A 26,770-nucleotide genomic window follows, 5' to 3' on the forward strand; every position below is an offset into this window, starting at 1 on the left:
ACATATAGTAGATGGTTATCTACTATAAAATATACTGTAGTTTGGGTGCAGTAATATTCAGTAATCAGTAATATTGTGTGTTTTTTTTTAGGTATAAAATAACTATTTACTATTGTAATATATTTAAAATGTAATTTATGCCTTTGCAAAGCTGTTTTTTTTAGCATACATAACACAATCCTTGAGAAATCATTCTAATATGCTGATTTGGTGCTCAATAAATTAATAAATAAAAAGAATAAAGTTTATCATTATTATTATTATTATTATTATTATTATGTTTTATTTTAATATTAACATTAAAAACAGTTGTGCTGTTTAATCTGTTTTTGCTAACCATGCTAACATTTTTGAGGATTCTTTGTTAAAAGAAAGAATATAAAATTAAAAAACAAAGAATTTTCAAATAGAAATCTTTTGGTAGAAACATTATACCGTCACTTTTGATCAAGTTAATGCATCATTGCTGAATGAATGTATTCATTTCTTTAAAAAAAAAAACAATAAAAAGTCGGACCCCAAACAATACTGCTTGTAATATAGCACACTGATAAAAAAAATATACAATAATATAATGAAATATTAATGATACTGTATGCTTTTTCCATCAGAATACACAAGTATTTTAAATGGAGAAAAGGCCACTTTCTCCACCCATAGTGGTGTAGCTACAACAATTATTAGGGGCTTACAGGGTCATGCTATCCTGCTAAACCCTGACCTCTTGGTGTAAAAATACTGTTATTTCTTAATATGGGCATCAAAATAAACACAACTGACTTGCTGTGTTTCCCAATAGTGAATTAAAGCAAGAGATCAGTCTGTTTTGTCCTGCTTCCTTTTTTCTCCCAAGAGGCCGATCACTGCTAATTATGCTAAACACACAGCGGTTCTCCTTTGTCTCTGCTCACACTCTTTACAGACATGGTGTACACAATTTGATAAATGTTAATTCACATTTGAGGTGTTCTGTGTATCGCATTGGACTTAGGACACCATTGATAAAGCACATAACTACAGTAGGTGGCCAACCAAAATGCCTAATACGGCCACAGTACCACCGCTGAAGGGCCATGGCGTTAACAAAACAAAACAAAAATTATTGTAATTTAACATTATAACATCCTTAAAATTCTTTAGCAAAATAATTCAAAATTAATTATTAGAAAGTTATTTTCAAAACATGAGATAGTCGTATAGGCTGCAGGCTGCATAAATTTACACAAAGACTTTTACTGCAATGGTCATTATAAAAAACATTAAAATTATACAGTTTCCTTGTGTTGTATTAAGGGGCTTTCATTTCGATCGACAGGCTAGTTCAAAATTTTTTAAACAAAAAAATCCTGACCTTGGCCATTGGTCCACTGTACAAGCATACATATCGATGTGTACAAAGCTGCACATTCATAAGACTTAATTGCGTCACAATAAAAAAAAAAAAAAAAAAAAAAAAAACCTTGAACACAATAAGTAATAATAGGCTAAAACTGAGACATGAAAAACTAGAAATAGTACAAAAAATAGGATATTAACTTGGAATGTTTAGACTACATTTAAGGATGTGTGCATTATGCCATAAAAAACAAAACGATTGAAAAGGTGACTGAGAGTTGCGTGTTATCTAGGCCTAGTTCTAAAACATATTTTGACATTAGTCACATTAATGTTACAAATTATGAAAGGCTTGAAACTTACATTTAATAATTCACTAATTCGCTTTCATTTTCTGCACAAACACTTGAATATGAACGATTCTTATATGTGAATAATTATTTTAGGTTACTGTACGGGATCCGCATTAAAAATAAATCTTCACAAGTCTACAACCGAGATATTTAAATGTTGCTGCAGTTTTTTTTTTTTTTTTTTTTTTTTTAATTTATACTGTATAAAAGTAAGTAAAGGCAGCTCAGTTTAAAATCACTAAAGTTGCCAATAAATGAAGCTATTTTTTACATGGTGTGCACTTTGGTGATTATAATGAAAGAACTTGAGTTTAAACATGAGAACGTTTTATTCATCCATTCTTTTCAGTTTGAGTGATTTAGCTAAATCGTGGCCAGGTTTAATTTATTCGTTTCTTGTTTTAGTTAGGTTAGGTCTAAATAATGGTAGCGAAATTATACAGTGCCTCACCTTTAACTAAAATAAAGGAAATAACAAAACACGCAGTAATTTCTAAATCAGTGTACAAACAGATATCTATTTCCCAAGAAGTTCTCTGTCAAAATAAAGGACAGGTAACGAATAACAAAGTATGTGCATGTCAAAAATGCATGCTGTTTTATTAAAGGATTTTAAAATATAAATTAAACATTTACTTGTGACAAAAATGGGCCTAATATGTAAGAATACTGACATTTTGCATATGGATCCATGTATGTAGTCTAGCTCACCAAAATAGACTACCATGTTTAATGCTCCGATTAAAAGTAAGCCACCATTTCTTTAGGATAATATAACACATAATTAATATTATATCAATAATACTGCACACCTGTTAAATGTTTCAAATCTAAAATATGGTGTAATACTGTGTAGCTTAGAGTAAATATATATGCACAGGCACATAGGCTTGACACTTATCCTGTTTGAATTCATTCTAAAAAATGCACATAACTTCATAAGTAGGCCTACTAAATTTTCATCTGTTAATATTAAATATTTAAAAAAAAAAAATTTTCAGGCTGCATCCGTCAAATGTAATGGCTATTTGTGAAAATGGGCTTTGATGGGTTTGTTTGATAACTTGTGGTTAACCCCCAATCAGCGTCAAATGCTGCAAATGCGGCAGCGGTGCACGCGGTGGTAGAAAGCGCACTCTGCTTGGCCACCTACTGTAGGTCTTCTATCTTGTCTTTCTGGTAAAACAAGCTCTTGGGTGCAGAGCTGATAAAGTGAATGTGATTGTGTGTCTGTATTTAATGCAGTAACAGACTCACTCTTGTATTCTCCGTCTCTGGTGCTGTACACGGCTGTGTGAGGCACACCGGGACCTGCACGCAAAAACAAGATTAGTGTCTGACAGCATATACATTCATGTCATCCCCTCTCACAAAATCATGCTAGGCTTTGTGTGAATCTGAGCATTACACTATACATATTGTGTGTGTTATTATATATGTGAAATAAAACCCATTTCAGGTAAAACGCATCTCTAAATGGCATGTAACCACTTTCTGTATCGCACAGATGATTTCTTCCAAAGTGGGTGTTTTTTGGCCAGGATAGCATCCTATGTAAGCATCTTGTGACGTTAATTAAATGTCTGGCTTCATGTTACAGTTACCAAAGACTCACCTACACATGGACAATATACTGGTATATATATAATAATAATTTTTTTGAGATAGGAATTTTGTGTTTTCATGAGCTGTATGCCAAAATCATCAGTATTAAAACAATAAAAGACCTGAAATATTTCAGTTGGTGTGCAATGAATCTAAAATATATGAAAGTTAAATTTTTATCATTACATTATGGAAAATAATGAACTTTTATCACAATATGCAAATTTTTTGAGAAGGACCTGTATATATATGAAGCAGTTTCACTGCAATGTACATGACTACAGTATTAAATAATAATAATAATAATAAATTCAAATTATTGATACTTTGGAAATTATCATAAGGACCATTATTTTTGGAGTAGTTTTATTATTATTATTATTATTAATTTTCTATAAACTGTGTATGTCATGATCTATATCATTATTGACCAAAGTGTAAAGAATATTGTGGTACACAATTAATGCACACTATTGTAAGTTTGAGTCAGTTAAATTTATTTTATTTATTTATTTTAAATAAGTCTCTTTTGCTCTCCAAACCTGTATTTATTTGAGCAGAAATAACAATATAGTAATACTGTGAAATATTATATTTCTTTTTTAACACAATTTACAATGTACAACAAAGCCAAATCATTACTGTAGTCTTCAGGTTCACACGATCCTTCAGAAAACAATAACAAATAAACATTTCTTATTTTTATGAGTGTTATAAAATAGTTGTGCTTCTTCATAGTTTTGTGGAAACCATGACACTGACACCGTGACTATAATTACTGATCAGATGAGCTCTTTTCAAAGCTGGGAATTCATCAATGCACTCAAACCTCTTTTGGATCCTAAACAGCATCTAAAACTGACCTCTGCTATCAATGCTTGGTTTGATCCACACAACAGGTGGGAGGATGCATCATCGGAACTGATCTTTCTGTGCTGAGGTCTGGACAAGCGTCATGCTGCAGGGAACATAAAGGCTCTGCTCTGACTTCATAACACAATTAATAATTGCACAAACACCGACCTTTCCTTGTACTCATCAGACCCTGCTAAACTGATCAGTGACCATGGTAACCAGGCTTTATTGTTGATCAAACACACAGCAGGGTAATGATGTCATGACTAACACACTCAGATCAGCCAGAGTCACTGAGCCAAACTCTCGGCAGTGAGCAGTTACATAAAGAGAATACAAATCATTGAAACACTGACTTTACATTACAATTTATTTCTGGTCTAATAGTGCTTATTGCCTATTATTGTGGAATGTTCCATTTCAATAAGATAAAATGTGTAGTATTCTATTAAACACAAATCCGGCGAAACACGGAAGTAAAGCAGCGCCGCTGTTTCTGCGTGCCTTGCTGCTAAGGAAGTAGCAGAAGTAGCGTGTTGGTCCCGTAGGTGGCTGTAGCAGATGTTAGCTGTACGAAAAGTTATTTTTATTTCGTTTTTTTAGTACGTATGGTGTCCAGTTGTGCCGGGAAGAGCGTGTTGTGTGGTTGGCTGTTTTAACAACAGCACAAAACTACAGGCCTGGAATAAAACCGTTTGTGAAATTCACGAATCTTTGTTGCACCTGCTCTGTCTAGTCTGTTGGTCTCCGTGTGCTCTTTGCTTCGCGATTTTTCTGTGCATGAGAAAATGGATGTGTGGCGTAAGAGTGTGTGAAAAGTGTCAATTGCGTGTATCTCAAATTTTATTGCATTTGTATTAATTGTTTGAAGGGTAAAAATCTGTGGGTTTTAACGCAATTACAATCGGCAAGTCCGTCGGACTAAAAGGAGAGAAAAATAATTAATTGGGTCGGTCCTAAAGTGACAGGGTCGGTCAGGTTATGGCAAACAAGAATATTTTTAAGGATGGACCAATAGTTATTTGAAGCTTGTGAACATATTAGCAACACAGTTAGTAATGACAGCATTCAGTTTTATTGTTTTCATCAATTAATGCAGTTCTTAATTACATTACATTACATTACATATTTTTACATTATGTTGTCAATAAATTACCTTTATCAGTAAGTTTTGGCCACTGCCTGACATCATCTACCCAATGTTCCCTTTCACCAGACATTTTCTTTGATGAGCAGGATCCGCTTTCATTGAAATATCATTACAGGGCACCGGCAAGTGTCACACCCATAGACAGTAAAAGAAATGGACACAGCGACCCCATTGGAACTCAATTGAGACAAGTGAAGCCCATTTTTGGCATTTTTTAGCACTTCCGTTTCTGACGCGCAGACTCAAACTAAACTTAACGACGTCAGCAACCTGTCTGACAGATGTAAATCTTCTAGTAGCTGTGCGTGCAAACTGCCATCGTTAATCTTGCAGAGACGGCGAGCTTGAGCGGGGAGTTCTTTGTCGTGAGTGAGCAGGAGTAAATATTCTGATTAATTATTTTGTAAAGTATTTTAAAATGTAATGCCAGTACGCCATATTAAGTTAATTGCCAGCGAGCTTCTCCTCCTGTCTGTACGGTAATGTGATAGAAAGTCGCGTTGTTATGACGCAATCGTTAGCCTATTTTTACAAAAACTGTTTCTACGGGGCCATAATGTAACATAGAAGGTAATGGAGCCCTTTATACATTGTCGTGTATCTTTAGAAATAAATAATGGACAAACGGAGTCTTTAAACGCCTCAGATGTAAAGTTATTCGCTGTCAAAGTGACGCCATAATGAATGGGAGTCAATGGGAATGCTAACGCAAGTGAAGTTCTGCTACAAGATGGCGGCACCCGGCCGACTTCAACTTCCGGTCGACTTCCTTGCCACCTGGTCACACCGTCACACTTCGCAGGCACGCAGTAATGGCGGCAGGCAAAATGGCGGCACCCATAGAGTTCGCGGCGGATTTGTGTGCAGCAATGCAGAATATTTTTTTTTTTTTTATGACAATGATATAACAATGTATTTTAAATTCATTGCAAAATGTTAATATACATAAAAATATTTAAATATTTTGAGGGAGATGTGATTCATTCTGTGGTGCTTCAAGGGGCTGTGCAGAGCTGTATTCAATATTACTCTATAATGGATGGAATGTTCTGTACAGCATCATGGGTAAAATAGTTTTAAATATATTTTCTAAATACAAAACCAGGCAGTGGCCCTAATTGTGCTGTTAAGTATTCAGCATTGGGTGAGGAATTCTGTTAAGTTTTATACAGGCACTGGAACGTTTTTTCTAGCGATTCTAAATTGTCTCATATTTTTAATATGGTTCTTGACTGGTTTTTAATGTCAAAGTAATTTGCGTGACATGCTAGTTAGATCAGGGGCCTCCTTTATAAAACTTTATGTAGTATTCATCCTGAAAGTGTACGACATATGAATAAAAAAATTCTAATTTATTAAACCACTGGAATGGCAGAACCATCAAGAGGGGGAAATTTTGAGAGGAAACTTTTACATCGGGAATGTTTTTGGATTTGTACTTTAAATATTTTGTCACCTTTTGGGTTGAATGAAGAATTTTATATTAAGCCTCTCTTAAACATTTTGAGGAGTGCTTATTGCTTGGGAATTGACCTGTATTTTTAATCAAGTTTAGGGATGGTTTTTTTTTTTTTTTTTTTTGGTTATTGAGTTTTTCCCCCTCTCTTTGTGGGAGTTTACCTGCATATTTGTTCAATTAGGATGATCACCTGTTACCTATAAAGAGTTGTACCTCAATTTGTGCCTGATGGTCAAAACATTGCAATAAAACAATTTTATGGAGCAGTTATATCAGTGTGTGGACATCACATTTGTTTTCGCTTTGGTTTTACTTTTTTTTTTTTCCTGCACCTGAGCCCTGTTCGGCTTTGTGGCATGTGTGCACCTCTTTTGCATTTTTGTAAAAAAAATCTTTAACACAAGACCAGATATTAAGAGATGTTTTGCACAGAAAAAGCATTAAACCTTTGCAGTTGAGAAGGAAGTAGTTAGCATCTGGACTGAATGATCCACTGACGTATCCACAGCTTAAATTACAAGACAGACATCGGCGGTTGAAGGATCCTGCGGTGTTGGCGCTAAAAAAACAACACATGTCATCAGTGCAATGCTTCCCGATGACATCAGTGTGTCACATCATCTGTCATACCTGTAGAGGTGACGCCGTCTTGCATCGTCTTCTGTACTCAAAAAGTATCTGAAAAGACATTACTGTTACAGATATCTATTTTAAAATGTGGATAATAGCATATTGTTTTATTTTAGTGCTTATTGACAACATGGACAGAATCCAGCATCTGGGGTCTTTTGAAAGCTGCTGGTCTCATATGCCTACACAAGTTTGGTGTCCTCATTGTAGGCTAATATCTCCGTCACGTCCCAGTCTCCTGATGTCAGCGACTGTAGTGTGTCTGTGCTGCTGTTGGGCTACAAAAAAAACAACAACAAAAACATGAAGTCACTTCTTACGTTTAACATGATGTTAAAGGGATACGGTTTATTTACTCTCAGGCCATCGAAGATGTACACGTAAATATATACAATTCAATGGCTACCGTCACTTTTCGCATCAGAAAAATCATGGGGAAGTCGTGGCCTAATGGTTAGAGGGTTGGACTCCCAATCGAAGGGTTGTGAGTTCTAGTCTCGGGCCAGCAGGAATTGTGGGTGGGGGTAGTGCATGAACAGTTCTCTCTCCACCTTCAATACCACGACTTAGGTGCCCTTGAGCAAGGCACTGAACCCCCAACTGCTCCCCGGGTGCCACAGCATAAATGGCTGCCCACTGCTCTGGGTGTGTGTGTGTGCGTGCGTGCGTGCGTGCATTTCGGATGGGTTAAATGCAGAGCACAAATTCTGAGTATGGGTCACCATACTTGGCTGAATGTCACTTCACTTTAAAAGCACATCAGGTAAGGATAAATTGATACCCGTGGCTCCTGATGATATATTGAGGTCTTATGAAGGGAAACAATTGGCCTGTGCAAGAAAATGAACATTATTTACAACATTATTTACCAAACAGTCGAACGAATCATTCTTAAGAACCAAATCTTTTTTGATGACTGGTTCATCAATGGATTACAGACAGTAATGTTGTAAATAAAGTTCAGTTTCTTACACAGACCGAACATACAAGAACTCAATATATCGCCAGATATAACCACAGGTATTCATTTTACTTACTGTTCAACTGAAGAAAAAAAGTCAACTACATCTTAGATGGCCTGAGGGTAAGTGAATTATCAGAAAATGTTCATTTTTGGATGAACTATTCTTTAAACCTTCCTAAGTAGCGTGTAGTTTCTCAGTGACAGCTCACCTGGGAAGTGGACATGGCTATGTGGAAGAACTTCCCTCGGCCACCCTGTGGAACGGCTCGGGTGAAGAAGAACCTGTGTCCGTCTCTGGAGAACAGCGGGGGTTCGTTCTGCAGAGATTCACGGAGATTGGAGCAGCACTCTTACACACACTTCCCACGCGTGTGATGCGTGACTCACCTGTCTGTGAAGCCAGCTGTCACTCTCATCTTCATGTTTCTGAAAACACACCGACAGATCTTTGGGTTTTTCTCAGTATGTCTCCTTTAGTTTGACAAAGTCCTTTTATATACAGCCGAAGCACTAACTAATATTTTCATTCATTGAACTGACATGCATTTTAATACATTTGGATGCAACAACAGGCACTGTCACCCAGATAGCCTTTTCTGGAAAATTAAAGGCCTGATGTAATTCTCACACTTTCATTCGTGTTAATTTACAGTCTTAATGACTAAGCATTATTATGAAACTTAGACACTAGTGATAATTAAGTGTGTGCTAGTGTATATCAGAAGAAACCTTGGTGCAGATGCCTGTGGTGGCCTCACACAAGGTCAGGATGGAGTTGTTCTGCGCTCGGTTCAGCCAGTTCACTGCCAGTTTGGTGCTGGTTGCCCACTTCACCATGGTGATGTAGTAATCTTTCCTACAGAGGGAAGCTGGTTAAAGTACAACTTCAAACTGTGTCAAATAGAGCCTGTGTACATCTATTAGTGGGTAATTGTGTTTATTAAAAAATGGATTCTGATCAGTAGCTTAATTCAAAAATTCAAAAATGCTCTAAAAAGCTTTTCTTAAAGCCATTCTTCTGTCGAGTAATGCAGTCCATTAGTCTGACTCTGGCCTGTTTACAGAGTTTGTTAAAGAGATACGATATCGTTCAAAAGTTTGGGGTAGGTTTTTTTTTTTTTGGTTTTGTTTTTTTTAAAGAAATATATATATTTCTTTAGAATGGACTCATTAAATTGATCAAAAGTGACAGTATATATATATTTTGATCTAATTTCAAGCTTTGCATCACAGGAATATATATCAACCACAATACAAGACAATAGATTTTACTGTACTTTTACCAAAAAATGCAGACTTTCAAAAACATTTATATAACGTTTCTTACTCCAAACCTTTGAGTGGTAGTGTATATTGTCAAAATGAAGGCATAATAAAATTGGTTATCAAAACTGCCCAATGCGGCAGATGTTGTTGTGTGGTCCCTGGCAGAGCTTCACCTGATTCTGGGGTCTTCTGGTTTCCTCATCCTCACTGTGTGTAAAGGGCCATTCAGACTCACCACTGACAAATAGATATCAGGGTTCTCTTCCCCAGCCTACAGAGACAACAGAGATCTCATCACGGGACCCTTACAGGGGTGTTTCACTGAACAATGAAAATGAGTTTATTTCTGTTGAGCACAAATAAAGATATAAAAAAAAATAGATGTTGGAAAACAAACAGTAAGACAAGTAGTCATTGAAAAATATTATGGATGTCAATGGGTTGTGATATTCTTCAAAATATCTTCATTTGTGCTCAACAGAAGAAAGAAACTCAGACCAGTTTGGAACAACTTGAGGGTGAGTATATGATCATTTTTGGGTGAATTATCCCTTTAAACCACATGATTCTAGAATCATTTGTGAGAAACACAATAATATTTAACAAACAAATAATATTTATCCGTTCCAGTACAAGTACAACTGGTAAAGCACCTGCAAAGGTCATGGTTTCGACTCCCAATGCAGACTATACTTTCAGTGCCCTGTAAGCTGCTTTTGGAAAAAAATTGTCTGGCAAATGGATAAATGTAAATTAGTTATACTGCATAAAAGGATAAACTTACAGATTTGCCATAACTGTCACTACAGTGCTTAAAGAGATAGTTTGGCCAAAAATGATAAATCTGTCATCATTTACTCACCCTCATGTCGTTCCAACAAAAAAGTCTTTCAGATTTTTCATTTTTGGGCGCACTGTCCCTTTAAATGTCACTCAAGACAGCAGCAACCATCAGATCCCGTTTCAAGGTTACAAAGACATTGGAAGATGCTGACACTGAGGAACATACACAACCAAGCCTTGGTTTGATCATAAAAACAAGCTGCAGAGATTTACTTTAGGGTAGCGGTACTCCTGTCCGCTGGGATACAGTGCGTTTGTGAACATGGGTATCTCCATCTTGGGCACCAGAGTGTCATTGATGGTGGCATATGCCAGTCTGAGACCATCTGGTGACCACCAGTGAGCGATGTGACTCTGGAAGATCTCCTCTGTGAACACAAACAAATAAAACACGAGTGGATTAAACACAAAACTGAAACTCAAGGAAGTCTTGTGTGTTGTAAAGCTTTGCTGCGTGGTGACCGCATCTCTGTCAGATCCTAATATGCGTTAAATGATTAAATATCCTTTCAAGCAACCGCGGACAGAGAACACATTGCAAAATACATAACTGCAACATGTGCAGAAACCACGCGTGTGATTTATCGCATTCATTTGCCTGTAGGCTGCTGCCTCGGGAGTCTCATCCATCACTGCATACAGCTGACAGCCGAGAGCTGGAGGAGGAACAGAGCGGATGTGAAATATGAGTCTGTAACCCTGCAAACTGCACCTCTAGAGCTCATTAAGACATTAAGTAACATACAAGAGAACAACACTGACAGGACTCATTTTATTTGTTTATTTATTTATTGCGCAAGAATAGGCCTTATTCAATAAACGTTCATACATTCTTATGCAAAATCTGCTTGATGATTTAAAAAGACATTTGTTCATAAATATAAGCCCTGATGACTACGCATGTCAATACATTTTTTGTCAAATTGTTCTGTTCAAACCTGCTCCACTAACATGAGCACCTGGGACATCACTACATCATGGCTCCAAATATTCAGTTCACCAAATAATTCAAATGTTGTCTTTTTTATTTAATGTCAATACAAATCCAAATGCTTTTCTGTGAAACATCAATAGAGAAATTAAGCAGGTGTGTGTGTGTGTGTGTGTGTGCTGTAGGCAACTTCTTTTATTTTTGTAACTATTTTAGTATATATTTTTATAATATTTATTTGTTTTATTTAATATTTTCTGTTTTATTAAAATTTTAGTTTAGCTAAAGTCTTAGTAGCTCTGCAATGTGCTGTTAAAATTTCTGTTAAGATTTATTTAAGTTTTTTAGTTTTAGTTTTGTTAAATTTCGGTGCTCCATCTAAATTTTATTTCAGTAATATTTATGTTTAATTTTATTTGACCTTTTTATCAGGTAACAAAAGCTAATTTGAATAGTTTTAAGTTTACTTAACAATATATATTACCACCCTTATTTGTTTTATGGAAAGAGGAGCTTAAACATTCTTCAAATATCTTCTTTTATGTTCCACAAATGACAGAATGTACATTTCCCTATGTGAACCGATGTTTACTCCGTCTGTTCTGATGAAATGCTATCTGTCATGAAATGTGAGACCACGGGATGGCAGTAGAGGTCTTTACACAGAATAAATGGAGGTTATAAGAGCATGCAACTAAGAATAGTCTCAGACTGAGATGTTAATTTAGGATATAACCAATTACTGGCATACCATACAGTTTAACATGTGTCACAAACAAACATGCTGCCAATGTGCCCTCATACAGCAGGAACGACAGAACTACAGAGCTGACAAAAACAAGGAGAAAGCATAACTGATGAACACTTGTATATAATATGCACAAGCAAATGTATTATAAAATTATTATAGTTTTAATCAAAATATCTATATTTTAGGATGTATTTGCATGTGATGCAAAGTTGAATCTTCAGCATTATCAGCATTGAAAAACTGCTTACTTTTCATGATACTTTTTTCATGATGTTTTTTTTAATGTGTAAATCAGCAGAAATAGGTTAACACAAACTCTTATTTACATCTGGCACATTTGACTCAACTACGTAGTAAAATGATTACTTGTGCAAGTCCTATTTTACATAAACATTTAATGATTGAATACTATAATAATGGCACACAATTTTAAAAGTTTACATGGTTTTGGTCTCTTTTTTTCACTTTCTATCTCATTGAACTGGAGCAATGACAAAATATTGTTTAAGTAAACAGTTTCCCATATTTCAGTAATACAAGCGTCCATTTTTCAAGAGTGTGCACATAACCGAAAAGCACATAAACTTATCAACTAGACTAGATTTAGTACAGATGCAGAGGGGTTTCAAACTGCCTGATGGATTTTAATGGCAGAAGCAAAGCTCAGCGACATGAAGAGATGCGATATGATCAATGGTGTTATCAAGCTTCTGCTATAAGTCCAGCCCCTCATACACACACATGCTGAAAAATGAAAGCCAGTTTGACCCTATTTACTTTACTAATACATGTTTCTGGTCTTATATTGTGCAAGTGATTCAAAGCAAAAACATTATTTTTTTGTAATATTTCATCATATTATAATAACTTGCGTTGTCTTTCCTTTTCAGCTGATGTCACCAAGGTCACTTCACATCAGCAGCATTTAACTCTTCCACAATTTACTACAATTAAGGTACTCTAAATCGAGCAGTATTACGAGACTGCAGACCGCATAAAGCCAGAGAAATCTGTGAAATGTGTGTGAGTTTGAGTGTAAGCACACACTTGATATAGCTAACAGAGAAAGATAAAACATTAAATGAAGTCTAAGTGAACATAGTCCTAAGGCAAACAAGATGAGATGCTACATTAATCATTATGAGTATTAAAATCTGAATGATTGTGAGAGATTATACTCAAATGCCGTCTTAAATCACATTATTGCACAATGGACTATAAAAAGGTTTCATCTTGAGCTCACATCCCACTGCTGTTCATAACACTAACAGGTCTAATAATATCTACATTTCATTTTTTCAGTTTAATACGGTGTAAGTTTAGTATTTATATGCTTATGATGAAATGAAAACATGGTTTTAATTTACTACTGTTGAATGTCACATGCTTTTTACACATATTTCTATCAGACTAAGGTACTGAAAGAGTACACACTATTTGTGTGAAATGATCGGGTTCAGAGACGCTACTGCTGTTATAAAGTACTTTAGCAAAGTAATCGAATTAAAAAACAAAACAAATAAACTTTGACTTGTGAAAATTTTGTTAATATTTTGTCTTGTAGAAATTTTTTAAATATCAGTTTTTTTTTTAATCAAGAAGGTTTTTTTTTTTCTTGGTGTTTACAGTATATGTATTTTTCCAAATTATAACTTTATCTTGCAAAATCTGCCAGATCTAAACTAATAAGTAGAAATGTACATTCCAAAACTGTCGTTTAAATAAAAATAAAAAGTAATATATTCATATAAGTTGAGAAGAAATGTGCTGAGTCAGAGAGGTGGATGAGACAGAATCTCCACCCAGTCTAAACACATCAGACAGTCACAATCACTTCTGCTCTTTTATTACATGCACACAACCCTCTGGGTTTTTATTATTCATGCTTATGGGTTTTACCTTCATAGAGCCAGTCAGCAAGTCCATTAAATACGACCCCCAGGCTGCCTGTGGACACCAGACGGACTGATGGGCTGGTCACTTGCGCTTTGTAGTAGATGTTATTCTCAAATATGAAGATCTGTCAGGAAAGAAGAACAAACGATTGCTGGAAAGAGCACATCAAACAAGACAAAGTTACTCCTGAAAAGCACAACAGCAGGTTTATGGATATAACAATCCCATTCATTTTTAATTAACGATAATGCATGCAACTTTCAAAACAGATCTACCATGATCCCTGAGATTTTTGACTGATAGTACTTCAAATAGTATGATTTCATCTTAAAAAGTTTTCTGGGTTAAAAACTACACTACCCATAATCCCTGAAGTGAGCTGCATCAAAGTTGCTCTTAAAGACATATAACAGAGCTGCAAACTCCAATGATGACCTGTTCGCTCAACACTCTCAAACTACTGATACATACATGAGTATTTTACAATAGGTTTCAAATGCATTGTTTCTTACAAATACTGTACAATCATGGATTTATATTACAGAGAGTTGTTAAATTCCTCATACAAGAATGCAAGCACACAGCCTTGTTTCTGGGTCTTTTTATTCAGGTTTTCAAATGCAAATGTGGTTCAAGGCTTAAAAGTATTAAATTGAGAATTTTTGCCTATGGATAAAACAAAGGGGGAAATACTTCCAGGAACAAGGCCGCTGGAAAAATGTGGTCACTGTTGTGCTCTGTAGGACAAAAGAACATGTCTGCACTTTGTACTAATGATGAAAAGCCAATTCAATGTCTATTTAACAGAAAAGTATTCAGCTGCATACCGAGGTCACGAAGCAGTTGAAATGGCTGAAATGGAGAACGAATTTAAACGATTGATTTACAAATCACACATCTCTGGTGAATATTTAAGATGTTGTGTGATGCTACAGTAATCAGGGTTGGTGGAAGACTGTCTGCTGTGGGAGAGGTAATGTGTGTGTGAAAAGCTCTGGTGGGATTTATTCAGCAGCCAGAATCACAGAAAAATATGCTGTACTTGTCATGATGCTGCTATTGTGAGGGAACGAGTAGACAAAGGGGCAAGAAGATGTAGGAGCAATTACCATGAAGAAAGTCTTTATTTAACCAAAGGAACAAGGAACACACATAGCAGGGGAATTGACGTTTTGACAGGATGCTGGACTCAGGAAAACTCAGGGCTTAAATGATGGGACTAATCAAGGAATTAAACAGGACACAGCTGACACCAATGGAACCAAAATGGGAACAGGGACGGAAAAGCCAAATAAGGGTTTGGAGAAACACTAGGACAACACAGGACAGTCCATACATTTACATTTACATTTATTCATTTAGCTGATGCTTTTATCCAAAGCGACTTACAATTGCTATATATGTCAGAGGTCGCACGCCTCTGGAGCAACTAGGGGTTAAGTGTCTTGCTCAGGGACACATTGGTGTCTCACAGTGGATTCCAACCCGGGTCTCTCACACCACAGACGTGTGTCTTATCCACTGCGCTAACACCACCCATAGATGTGACATTACTCCCCGCTACCAGAAGGTGCATCCACATGCCACATAACATCCAACAGGGAGGGAGGGTGGGCACTCTGGAGACCCCTAGGGACTGATACAGTACGGTCTGGGACCCATGGTGGATCAGGCAGGTCAGGATCCTTGGCGGAGCAGTGTATTTTTTTTTAAAGAGATTTTTTTTTAATGTTTCCATTACTTGCAGCTTGTTTTCTTGTATTCAGAGGTCGGACATTAGTCCTGTGTATACAGAGATTGTGTCTAGTCTAGTTTGTTGTAATGGTTGTGGTTTCAGCACAGAAGCTCAGATAACTGTTAAGAGAAGATGCAATAGCTGAGGATTGATAATTGTACTGCATTTGAAACCATTAAGAGCGATTCAATGTGATTTGTATAATTTATTAAGGAGAACTTTAAACCTAAGGTTTTGTCTTTTTACTGTGATATTCCTGAATTGTGGTCTGATTTTGACTTTGACTGATGGTTGTGCTTTGTGCCCTTGTTTTTATCTGTTACTGTTATGCATCTAATCAGTAATTTACTCTAAATGTGAGCAGAGTGAGAGGAATAGCTAATGACAAACAGACAGGCACACAGACAGACAGACAGACAGACAGACAGACAGACAGACAGACAGGCAGGCACACAGACAGACAGACAGGCACACAGACAGACAGACAGACAGTCACACAGACAGACAGACAGACAGGTACACAGACAGACAGACAGGCACACAGACAGACAGACAGACAGACAGACAGGCAGGCACACAGACAGACAGACAGACAGACAGGCACACAGACAGACAGACAGACAGACAGGCAGGCACACAGACAGACAGACAGACAGACAGACAGGCAGGCACACAGACAGACAGACAGACAGACAGTCACACAGACAGACAGACAGACAGGCACACAGACAGACAGACAGACAGAAAGACAGGCACACAGACAGACAGACAGACAGGCACACAGACAGACAGACAGGCACACAGACAGACAGACAGACAGACAGACAGACAGGCACACAGACAGACAGACAGACAGACAGACAGGCACACAGACAGACAGACAGGCACACAGACAGACAGACAGACAGACAGACAGGCACACAGACAGACAGACAGACAGACAGGCACACAGACAGACAGACAGACAGACAGACAGGCACACAGACAGACAGACAGGCACACAGACAGACAGACAGGCACACAGACAGACAGACAGACAGACAGACAGGCACACAGACAGACAGACAGACAGACAGGCAGACAGACAGACAGGCAGACAGACAGGCACACAGACAGACTGACAGACAGGCACACAGACAGACAAACAGACAGACAGGCACACAGACAGACAGACAGACAGACAGACAGGCACACAGACAGACAGACAGACAGGCACACAGACAGACAGACAGACAGGCACACAGACAGACAGACAGACAGACAGGCACACAGACAGACAGACAGCAGACAGGCACACAGACAGACATACAGACAGACAGGCACACAGACAGGCACATATATATATATATATATATTAAATTAGATACATAGATAGATAGACACAGAAAGACATGGAGAGCAGGAAATGAGCACGGAGAGTAATGTAGCCATGTGCCCTTAGGGTAAAGAGAACAGAACAAAGCAGACATCATTAATGTTTTTGATGATATTAAAGTGTAACAACATTAGGATAAAAGGAGTCTGATTAAACGAGAAATATCAGAAAGCCCAGTCCTGAGTGCGGAGATAGGAGGAGCTGGGGATGGAGGAGGGTAATTTACTCCTGAGCAAGAAACAAAAAATTGCTGAATAATACTGAATGGACCTTATATAGGAATCTACTCACCAACCTACTTTTAAATCCTCGTTGTGTTTACACTCCCAATCTTACAAACTATTCTAACTAAAACTGTAAGTAAAGATGAAGATTGAAATATTTGTTAGAAGATTAATGGTGGTGATGTTTAAGCTTTGTAACGATACAGCTTGTTTATAGCATAATTCTATTTTTTTCTTCTTCTGCCAACTGTATTTAGACTTACAAATTCATGAGTTTATCCTGGGAAAATCAGAAAACCACAGAAAAGTCCTATTGGCTATTTGATGAGAGAACCAGTTTAATGCTTATGTCAGGGTTGGCCTACATCATCCCCGAAGAACTACAGTACAGCTGTTTTTTTGAGTCACAGACAAGATTGAAAAGATTCAAATTATTATGAGTGATTATCATGATTTGTCCTACTAACAAGGACATAAAAACAACAATACATGAAAAAACATGTCAGAAATTGCCAGCATTCTGAGATTGATTTATGCGTTAATAATCGTTGATTAAGCATTAATAATCCTTCATCTTGCTCATGATGTAATGCATTATGCACTGATGCAATGCTATTTTGAGGGCAGATTTCTAAAGACAGCAGACAGCAAGGTGGTTTCAGGGGGTTTGGGACGCAGCCAATAGCATGTGTCTACACTCTGGCCCCCGTTCCGCTGTGTGTACGTTCTCCTCCATGATGTACAGCTACTCCTCCTCTACATCTCTATCTCTGCTTATCCATGACCACCATTTTGAACCGTCTCGCGCTCTCTTCCCCCCGGAGGAGTCTGGGATATGACCTACAGTGTAGGTTCTGGCTGCACAGACCCCGACTGATTGCTCTGTCATGAAAAACTAATTGCCTGAGGCGTCACAGAGGCCCAGGGCATGGGACAGCATACAGGTGCCCGGAAAACTACACACCTGATGCTCCGCTCACACACACACACACACACGAGTGAGCATGTGTGCTATGCTTATAACACACAAAAACAAACATGTTTTTGTGTATAATTATGACAATACAGTGCAGTGCCATATGTGAGTTTGTGTTTGCAGGTAAACACAAATAATACAGGCTTGCATTATATTTCACTTCTACTGTCAACTGAGAACAGACGTTTCTGATACAAAAACAACAGACTGCAGTGCTAATGCAAACACTGTGTCTGTTTGTCTTGTTCGCTCATCACAAACACTAAAAGACACATGACGCCCTTGGGCTCAGAAGGTCTGTCGGATGAAAACCATGAATTAAAAAAGTGACAGTACAGCTTTCCTCACAAGCCGATTGACATCATTCACATCTACAGCACAGACAGTACAGGATGAGGATTAAAGGGATTGCTGAAAATGAAAATGTTGTACTCACCCTCATGTTTGGTAAAAATCTGTATGAATTCCTTAAACACAATAGAAGATATTTTAAAGAAGTCTGGGCAACAAACAGTTGCCAGTAGCCGTTGACTTCCATATTTTTTTTTCTTGCATGGAACTCAATGGCTACCGGCAACTGTTTGTTGCCCAGACTTCTTTAAAATATCTTCTATGTGTTCAAGAAGCAAGAAACTCATACAGGTTTGGAACAACATGAGAGTGAGTAAATTATGATTTGTGTGTGTGATTGTATGAACTATTCCTTTTAAAAAAATTAAAGCTACAGTTAGTAAGATGTTTCTTCGAATCTCTGACCTTAACTATGGTAAGAACTAGTGATTCTTGCCTATTTGAGGTCAGAAAGAAACTAAAGCAGCTCTTTTGGAATGGGGTTGTGTCATGCTGCTGCCATCTGCCACTGCTTTAGGTCCTGCTTTATCTCTGCCAGCACCACACAGACACAATCAGGCCATTACGAGCAGCTCCAGTCTCCAGATCCTGCGCTCTAACGCTGATGATTCACACTTATTCATTTAAATGTTGAGCAGAATTTGGGTGGTTAATACACAATATCAAGCAGTTTGACAATGTATAATTATTTAATGTATTTATTTTTATTATTTAATAATGCTGAATTCATTAAATACAATATTGTTCAAAAGTTTGGCAATGGTAAATTTTGTAATGTTATTGAAAGATAAAATACCCAAAAAAGTGCTTTATTAAAATTGATACTGTGCATTTCTAAAGATTAGCATAGATTTGGGCTTCTTTAGATGATTAATATTGCTTGTTTAAGCAGTAAATATGCATATTACATGTCTGATAAAATTATTTTCAACCTGTTGCAATGCTCCACAAAATCATAATCTTAATAATGTTATAATGAATGCCAGGCTATACAGGAAGGCTACATATTAAACCAAATTCTTATAACTGCTTATTTTTTCAGTGACTCATCTGTGTGTGTGTGTGTGTGTGTGTGTGTGTGTGTGTGTGTGTACGCGTGCTCTTGTTTTTGTGTCATATCCGGACACAACTCTGTATAATGACATGGGTATGACACAGGTATTACAAGGAGAGGGTGACTTATGAGGACATAACCCATGTCCCCATTTTTCAAAACGCTTATAAATCATACAGAATTAGCTTTTTTTGAGAAAGTAAAAATGCACAAAGTTTCCTGTGAGGGTTAGGCACGTCCTGATTTTACCAAGTCCGATGTGTTCCTAGGTCAACATATTTTGTTGACCCTGGAACAACATTTTACTCCAAAAATATATTCTTAACCATATCCCTACACCTAAACCTAACCTTAACCATGAGTAATCCCTAAAATCAGAGGAAATGATAGATGAATGACACTGATGTACAAGCACCAAACACTGATTTTAAGCATAAACTTCACAAAATCTATAAACTGGTTCTTCAAATCTGATTGGTTAATCACAATGTTGTTCCAGGGTCAACAACGATGTTGTCCCAGGAACATGTCTCACTTGGTAAAATCAGGTTAGGCGAGGGTTAGGGTTAGGGGAAGAGTTGGTGAAGGGCGATAGAATATACAGTTTGTCCAGTATAAAAACAATAACGCCTATTGGATGTCCCCACTTATCACAAAAACAAATGTGTGTGTGTGTGTGTGTGTCTCTTACCAGTTGCTGTCCTTTGGGACCCCATCCAGCGTACTGCAGTGCAGTGTTCTGCACCTCATTAGGGGTCAGCTCCACTTTCTCTCTGTCAGAAAACAAACCAATCTCAAAAACATTAAAGGATGACTGTGTGTATGTTTGTGTTTTTTTGCATTCATGAATGAAACGTATTGCAATGTGTCACCAGAGAAAGTCAAATAGTCTCGTATTTTTCTGTTAGAATGACAGACAGAGAGTGAAAGTGTGTGTGAGCTGAATCAGAAAGATGTGTGTCTGCTTGTTTAACCTTTTTGACATCTAACTACCGTAGGATCCTATACAATTATCATGGGTCACAATCTGAATTCCCTTGCAATGATTAAGGCTACACGTAATGAATCATTTAGACTGGTGGAGGGAGACCGACTCTGAGGACACGGTCCGCTCTGGGAGATTATGACAGATCTTAGCAAACACACACTAGGTGGCAGTGCTACCCACAATTCTGTGCTCCACAGTGGCTCTGTACTCTCTGAAGAGCTCAGGCGAGATGACAGTAAAAGAAAAACCAGTGAAAATGTGGAAGGATTTCAGTGCCATCAACAAGACTTACGGAGAGTCAAGGCTGCAGATGATGTAATAGGCCGTGAAGGAATACTGATAAAGCTGGAGAACAAAGAGAAGACACGAGATGGCCTTTAGAAGTGTCAGAAGTGTCATCTTTTACAAAGAGATGTGATGCAACACAAAACAAAAGACTAGAGATTTTGTGCAACAAACATAGCTAGATTCTCCACATTATGATTCAGAATACGAAGCATTTACCGGGACAATATTGTAAGCCACCAGCACATATTTTAGATCAGGAGACACTCTGTATGTGATCCGTCTGTAGGATCCCTGAAAAAAAAAATCATGCATTTTAGCTCTGAAGTTGCTTTTCTTTAATTCAAAACAATCTGCAAGTTTCGATGTTAGCCATAGAGGTAAGAACCTGGTTTTTGAAACTCTCGAAGGTCGTGTTCTTCACCAAAATCTTGGAGGTATCGGTCAGCACGTTGCGTCTCACCACATTGCTGTCATTTGTACTGTAGAGCAGCTCCGTGTCTTTGAAGATGAAGAAGAGAAAAGGATTATTCTTGATATACAGTACATATCAAGTACAGTCAGCTGATCGCTATCACAAAATAAAGAGACAGAGATGTTTTCCCATGATAATATTCAGCTGGCTGTATATTATTACATAGCTATTTACCAAATTAATAATCAATAAACAGCTGAATTGTTTGTTTTTTAAGAACAACAGTCCTCATGATACGGACTGCATACACACACATCAAAAGTCTTCACCAGCGAAGAAGAACAGTGGGTGAAAGCCGAAAGTAAATGATAGGGAGCAAACTGCTCACGTGCTCAAGTGATAGCAAACCTCACTATTCACCTTTTCAACAAAAACCAACCAGAGAGAACTGCATAAAGCCAACATCTGGAAAAAAATCAGCAATTGCTAAAACTTTAACCAGAGATACCAATCCTAAAATGAGAAAGACACGGTGATGCACCTGACATGCCCTGGCCAGACGAATCACCTGACTTCAATATTATCAGAAGCAGAAGCAAATTTTCTCCTCCAAAATCTCCTAAAAACACGTGACCTGATAGAACAATCACGATTGAACATTCAGTTGGAGACTATTCAGAAGTTATATGAATCTATTATGAGATCAACGTAATAATGAAATATTGATCATGTTAGTCCTTTCATATTATATTGTATACATATGACACATTACACGCTGATAACTGATGTAATGGCTGCTGAAAATTCAGCTTTGCATCACAAGAATGAATTACATTTTAAAATTGATTAAAAATATTAAAATATATATTCTAAATATATATTAAATATATACATATTACTATATTTTTGCACAAATAAATGCAGTCTTGGAGTACATGAAAATACTTTCAAAAACGTTAAATAATACAAAAACGTTGGAGAATAGATATATATATATATATATATATATATATATATATATAGAGAGAGAGAGAGAGAGAGAGAGAGAGAGAGAGAGAGAGAGACAGAGAGAGAGAGAGAGAGAGAAAGAGAGAAAGAGATGAACCAACTGAAAATTTGCAATGCAACAATCAACATAAAATGCTTAGATTTTTGTTATACAACACACACACACACACACGTATAGTTTTTCATGTTTTGTCATGTTGTCTTACTGTAAGTTTAACTATTTTAAATAACTTTTTCTCCCCATCATTCTACACTCCATACATCACAATGACAAAGCAAACCAAAGCAAAAAAAATTAAATAAAAAATTTGTCCAATAATTGACAGAACAGACAGCTATAGTTTTACTGTTGTGCTTCAAACACATAAATGATTTGAGTTTTTAGAACCCATAAATGCATTAATTCATTTATGGAAAGCCTTAAAAACTTTTTTACAGTTCATTTTAAAGCACTGGCTCATTTGACCCAGCTTTAAAAGTTCCTGTTTTGCTAGGGCAACTGTGTTCTTTATTTATGCAGGCTGTAAATGTTATACCTACACCCCGGTAAACAAGTCTGCTCCAGACCTGAATGCAGATAGCACCCGCTTTAATAAATAATAGAGAAGAGTGATCGCTTTTAAAAAGGCTCGACGCTGAGTTGTGGAGCATGTCAGAGAGAGAATAATAGGGCTCTTTCTCTGACGTAAACACAGCCTTAAATCAACAAGCGCATTTTCAGCAGCAGAATAACAAAAATGATTCATCAATATGCAGATCAAAACATGATTTACATCTTTTGCACACTTTACAAAGCACCAGGGCTGCACCTTTATAACACAAACAAGGACACACAAAGGACACCCGTATTCTTCTATTCTGCCAAAAATCGACTGAAATTTCAGACACAGGAAATGTTGAATAATAGCTAACAAAGCCTTAGCATTAGAGACCTACACCAGAACAGCCTCAGTGAGAATAACCTACAATGATAGAGTGCAAAACACCACAGCAAGCAGAAGGGTTTGGTTACAGTTTATCTTCTTTTGAAGCCCAGTGTTAGTTAAAGTGTTCGTGCTTTTCCTGCTGTCAGCATGAGCTCTGTAGACTGAGACCGTCAATTAGTTCACATAAAAGCTTCCTTTGTGAATAAGTGTGCTTAATTGTATTGAATGTGCACTTACACTGTGCTTCAAATCTTAAAAGTATCTTTTTTTTAAATATACTTGCAGATAATATATTATTAAAAAAGGCCACTTAGGTACTTAAATCGTAACTGTACTTGACTATATACCACTTTATTACACTTTTGGAAAGTACACTTTGTAATAACTGAAAGTTTTACTTTAAAGTGCATTTTTAATAGTTTTATCATCTTTTGACATGTTTTACAGAAGTACACTTATCTACTTATTTACAAACTCAAGTACATGTGAAGTACTTGATTATCTTAACTGTGTTATTTAATATAATACAAAGAAGTTATTATGTTTCAATTGTACTAAATTGCAAATTCATTAGAAATTTGTAATTACAAATATATTTAAATGTGTGATAAATATGTTTTAATCCAAATTAAAGTATATTTCAATTTCAAAAACAAGTTACATGGTAGCAAGCGGCTACTTTTTGGTGGTCCAAGGTTGTATCACATTTGTAACATAAAGAAGTCTTTAAAAAAGCCTATATAACAAATGAACACACAAATAAATAAATAAATAGATACAATTTTATTTATATTTTTATTAACATTTTATTTTTATCTCACTTTAGGACATTTAAAACTCAGAATTGCTATTATAAGAGATATAAATAGAAGGAATTCAGTTTTTTCTTATAATTCTGAGTTTACGTCTCACAATTCTGACTTTTTCTTTCTTTTTTTTTTAGAATTTATAACACAATTCTGACTTTTTCTATCAATCTATCTATCAATCCAGATTTTTCCATAATATTTCTGTTTTCACTACAAAATAAAAAATAACAAAGGCAACTGTTTTTTTATTCAGACTTTTTTTCTTACAATTGTGAGTATACTGTACATCTCACAATTGTACAGTATACACAGAATTGTGAGGAATTTTCTCAGTTGTGAGACAGAAGTCACACTCAGTGGTGTAAAAAGTCTTATTACTTTGTTTCTGTACTTAAATGAGTTTTTATATTTCTGCCAACTTTCACTTTTACTCTAATAAAAATGTATACCTTTACTCTGATACATGTTACTGAAGCAAATTTTTTGCTAGCTACAAAATAAAGTGGGAAGAAGACAGACTGCAGGAAAGCAGGTTTGATGAATCGGTGGTCTGGCAAGACTCATGTGCAAACTAGTGCTCACCCAACCGTAGATGATTCATTTTACACTCCAGTCGAGGCTCTGTTGTGCAATATACAGTATTTCTTCTGTGATTATATGCTTAGTGTTTTTGTAATGTTTATTAACATTCAAAACTCAAAGCATTCTGAGCTGTAGATGGCAAAAAAACTTCTGTATGCGTTATATAATTTAATATAATGAACCTAATCTATATATCACACATAGAGTGCCATTTTTTTCTCCAGATATCAGTATGATAACAAATGTAATAATCATTTTATACAAGTTTAATAAAGTTAGCATTATGGGACAACATTTTAAACACAATATTTCCTTTTTTTTTTTTTTTTTTGCCAACGAAAATAGTTCGAAACAAAGATCACAGGACTTCTTGGCCTCTCTGACAATGGACGGTGTTTGCTTGTTGAATGAATCTGTTGAATAAATGACTCCGTGATTAACATGAATGAATCAACCGTTTAAATGAACTGGTTGAATCTCAATGACTCACTCATTAGCAGTCACTTGTTGTATCCTACTGTGGTTTTAATTTCACATTTCGAATATTTTTTCATGTTTTAAATCTTTTCAAATATTAGTATTCAACATTTTGTTTAAAAAAAGCATTATGTGTAACTGCAGGTTAAATGCATCCATGTTCCCTCTGAGAAACATTAAACTGTAAATGCCATTTCAGATGCAGATTCCAGAAATGTTTTCTTATGTATTTATATGCTGCATGATTTTTGCATGAGTTTTACAGTCAATAAAAGGCAATAAAGTGACTCTCAGTCTGCAGTCATTTGCTTTAAGAGTTTGATGAAAACCCAGAGACTATAAGACACCATGAAAGAATTCAAGCCTGAACAAAATAAGAAAAGAATATGCAATGCTGGGTACCACAGAGATTACATTATTCAATCAGAATGAGGCTTTAGATGCAGATCCTGATGCAGTTCCCTTCTTTAGTGTTATGAGATGATGAAAAAGTTCCTGCATCCACCCACAGATCTGGCAGCTGAACAACAGGGAGTAAAACTCAACCATCACTCACCGCTTATCCATGTAGCCTCAGGGTCGTGTGCCTGGAGCTTCCCACTGAAGAGGTCCTCAATCGTGACTTTCTTCTTGGAGGCCAGACTGTCATCCTCCGCTGCGAGCAGAAAAGTTTGTCAAGGTTAACTGCTGGAAAAGATTTTAAAAATTATAGTTAATTATTTTTTTTTTTAAACATTTTTGAAAAACTATAGTTTGAAAATTACAAAGGTGTTACACAGAATATCCATTGTCAAAAACAAGTGGACCTTAACTGTATTGATTTCCCACCTGTAGAGAATTTCATACCTTAGAAGTATATATATTTAATGTTAAATTGAAAGTTTTGTACAATTTAAATTACTATATTTGATACTATTTTTTACTTTAGTGCATTTATTACACTTACTGTATGTGTTGACTAACATACTAAAGCACTTGATTTTGATATTAGCTCTAGTGTTATTCGATTTTATGTGTAGAATTAATATTTAAAATATATTAAATTGCAGCTTTATAATTACAAATGTGTAATTGCATATATAAATGCAAGACATACATGTTTCAATTGAAATGACATTAAAATATATTTTAGTTTCCCATGAATGCTTGTCAGTGCGTTCAGCAGTACCTTCAAAGACAATAAATTTATATATCAAGATGTACTTAAGTCATGTCTAAATATTTTAAAAAGTAGGTTCAGTTAAGCGTGATAGATAATTGCATTTAATATAAATTTTATACAGAATTCATTTTTATTAAAAACAATACATCTAATACATCCAACAATAAAAGTGGTGTTTTCCCCAGATTTGTGGTCTGCAAGCTGAATTATGTTTTCTAACCAATGTCCTATTGTACACCTGCAAACTAAAAAAGGCTAATTTCAGCACTGGAAAAAACAGTTGTAGAAACATTTTTTCATTCAGAAATTATTGGTACATTTCACAGAAATGGCAACACGTTTCATTAAACCATGAAATTTTGAAG

At 36.2% G+C, this 26,770-nt stretch overlaps 1 protein-coding gene across 3 annotated transcripts in view; it reads right to left on the reverse strand.

Moving 5' to 3' along the window:
• Positions 1-26,770, reverse strand: part of LOC127950908 (dipeptidyl aminopeptidase-like protein 6) — a 177,031-nt gene that overhangs the window by 9,954 nt on the left and 140,307 nt on the right. For all 3 annotated transcript variants that reach the window (XM_052548323.1, XM_052548322.1, XM_052548324.1), the window contains 15 exons: positions 25,800-25,898; positions 21,415-21,527; positions 21,246-21,320; positions 21,034-21,086; positions 20,445-20,526; positions 14,042-14,162; positions 10,674-10,828; positions 9,791-9,888; positions 9,081-9,207; positions 8,739-8,777; positions 8,561-8,668; positions 7,574-7,665; positions 7,388-7,435; positions 7,204-7,316; positions 2,946-2,999 (listed from right to left, as the gene is read on the reverse strand). In XM_052548323.1, coding sequence (XP_052404283.1) covers positions 2,946-2,999; positions 7,204-7,316; positions 7,388-7,435; positions 7,574-7,665; positions 8,561-8,668; positions 8,739-8,777; positions 9,081-9,207; positions 9,791-9,888; positions 10,674-10,828; positions 14,042-14,162; positions 20,445-20,526; positions 21,034-21,086; positions 21,246-21,320; positions 21,415-21,527; positions 25,800-25,898 — 1,377 coding nt within the window. The remainder of the gene's footprint in view (positions 1-2,945; positions 3,000-7,203; positions 7,317-7,387; positions 7,436-7,573; positions 7,666-8,560; positions 8,669-8,738; positions 8,778-9,080; positions 9,208-9,790; positions 9,889-10,673; positions 10,829-14,041; positions 14,163-20,444; positions 20,527-21,033; positions 21,087-21,245; positions 21,321-21,414; positions 21,528-25,799; positions 25,899-26,770) is intronic.

The sequence above is a fragment of the Carassius gibelio genome, chromosome B2 (genome assembly GCF_023724105.1).
Source record: "Carassius gibelio isolate Cgi1373 ecotype wild population from Czech Republic chromosome B2, carGib1.2-hapl.c, whole genome shotgun sequence".
Lineage (NCBI taxonomy): Eukaryota > Metazoa > Chordata > Actinopteri > Cypriniformes > Cyprinidae > Carassius > Carassius gibelio.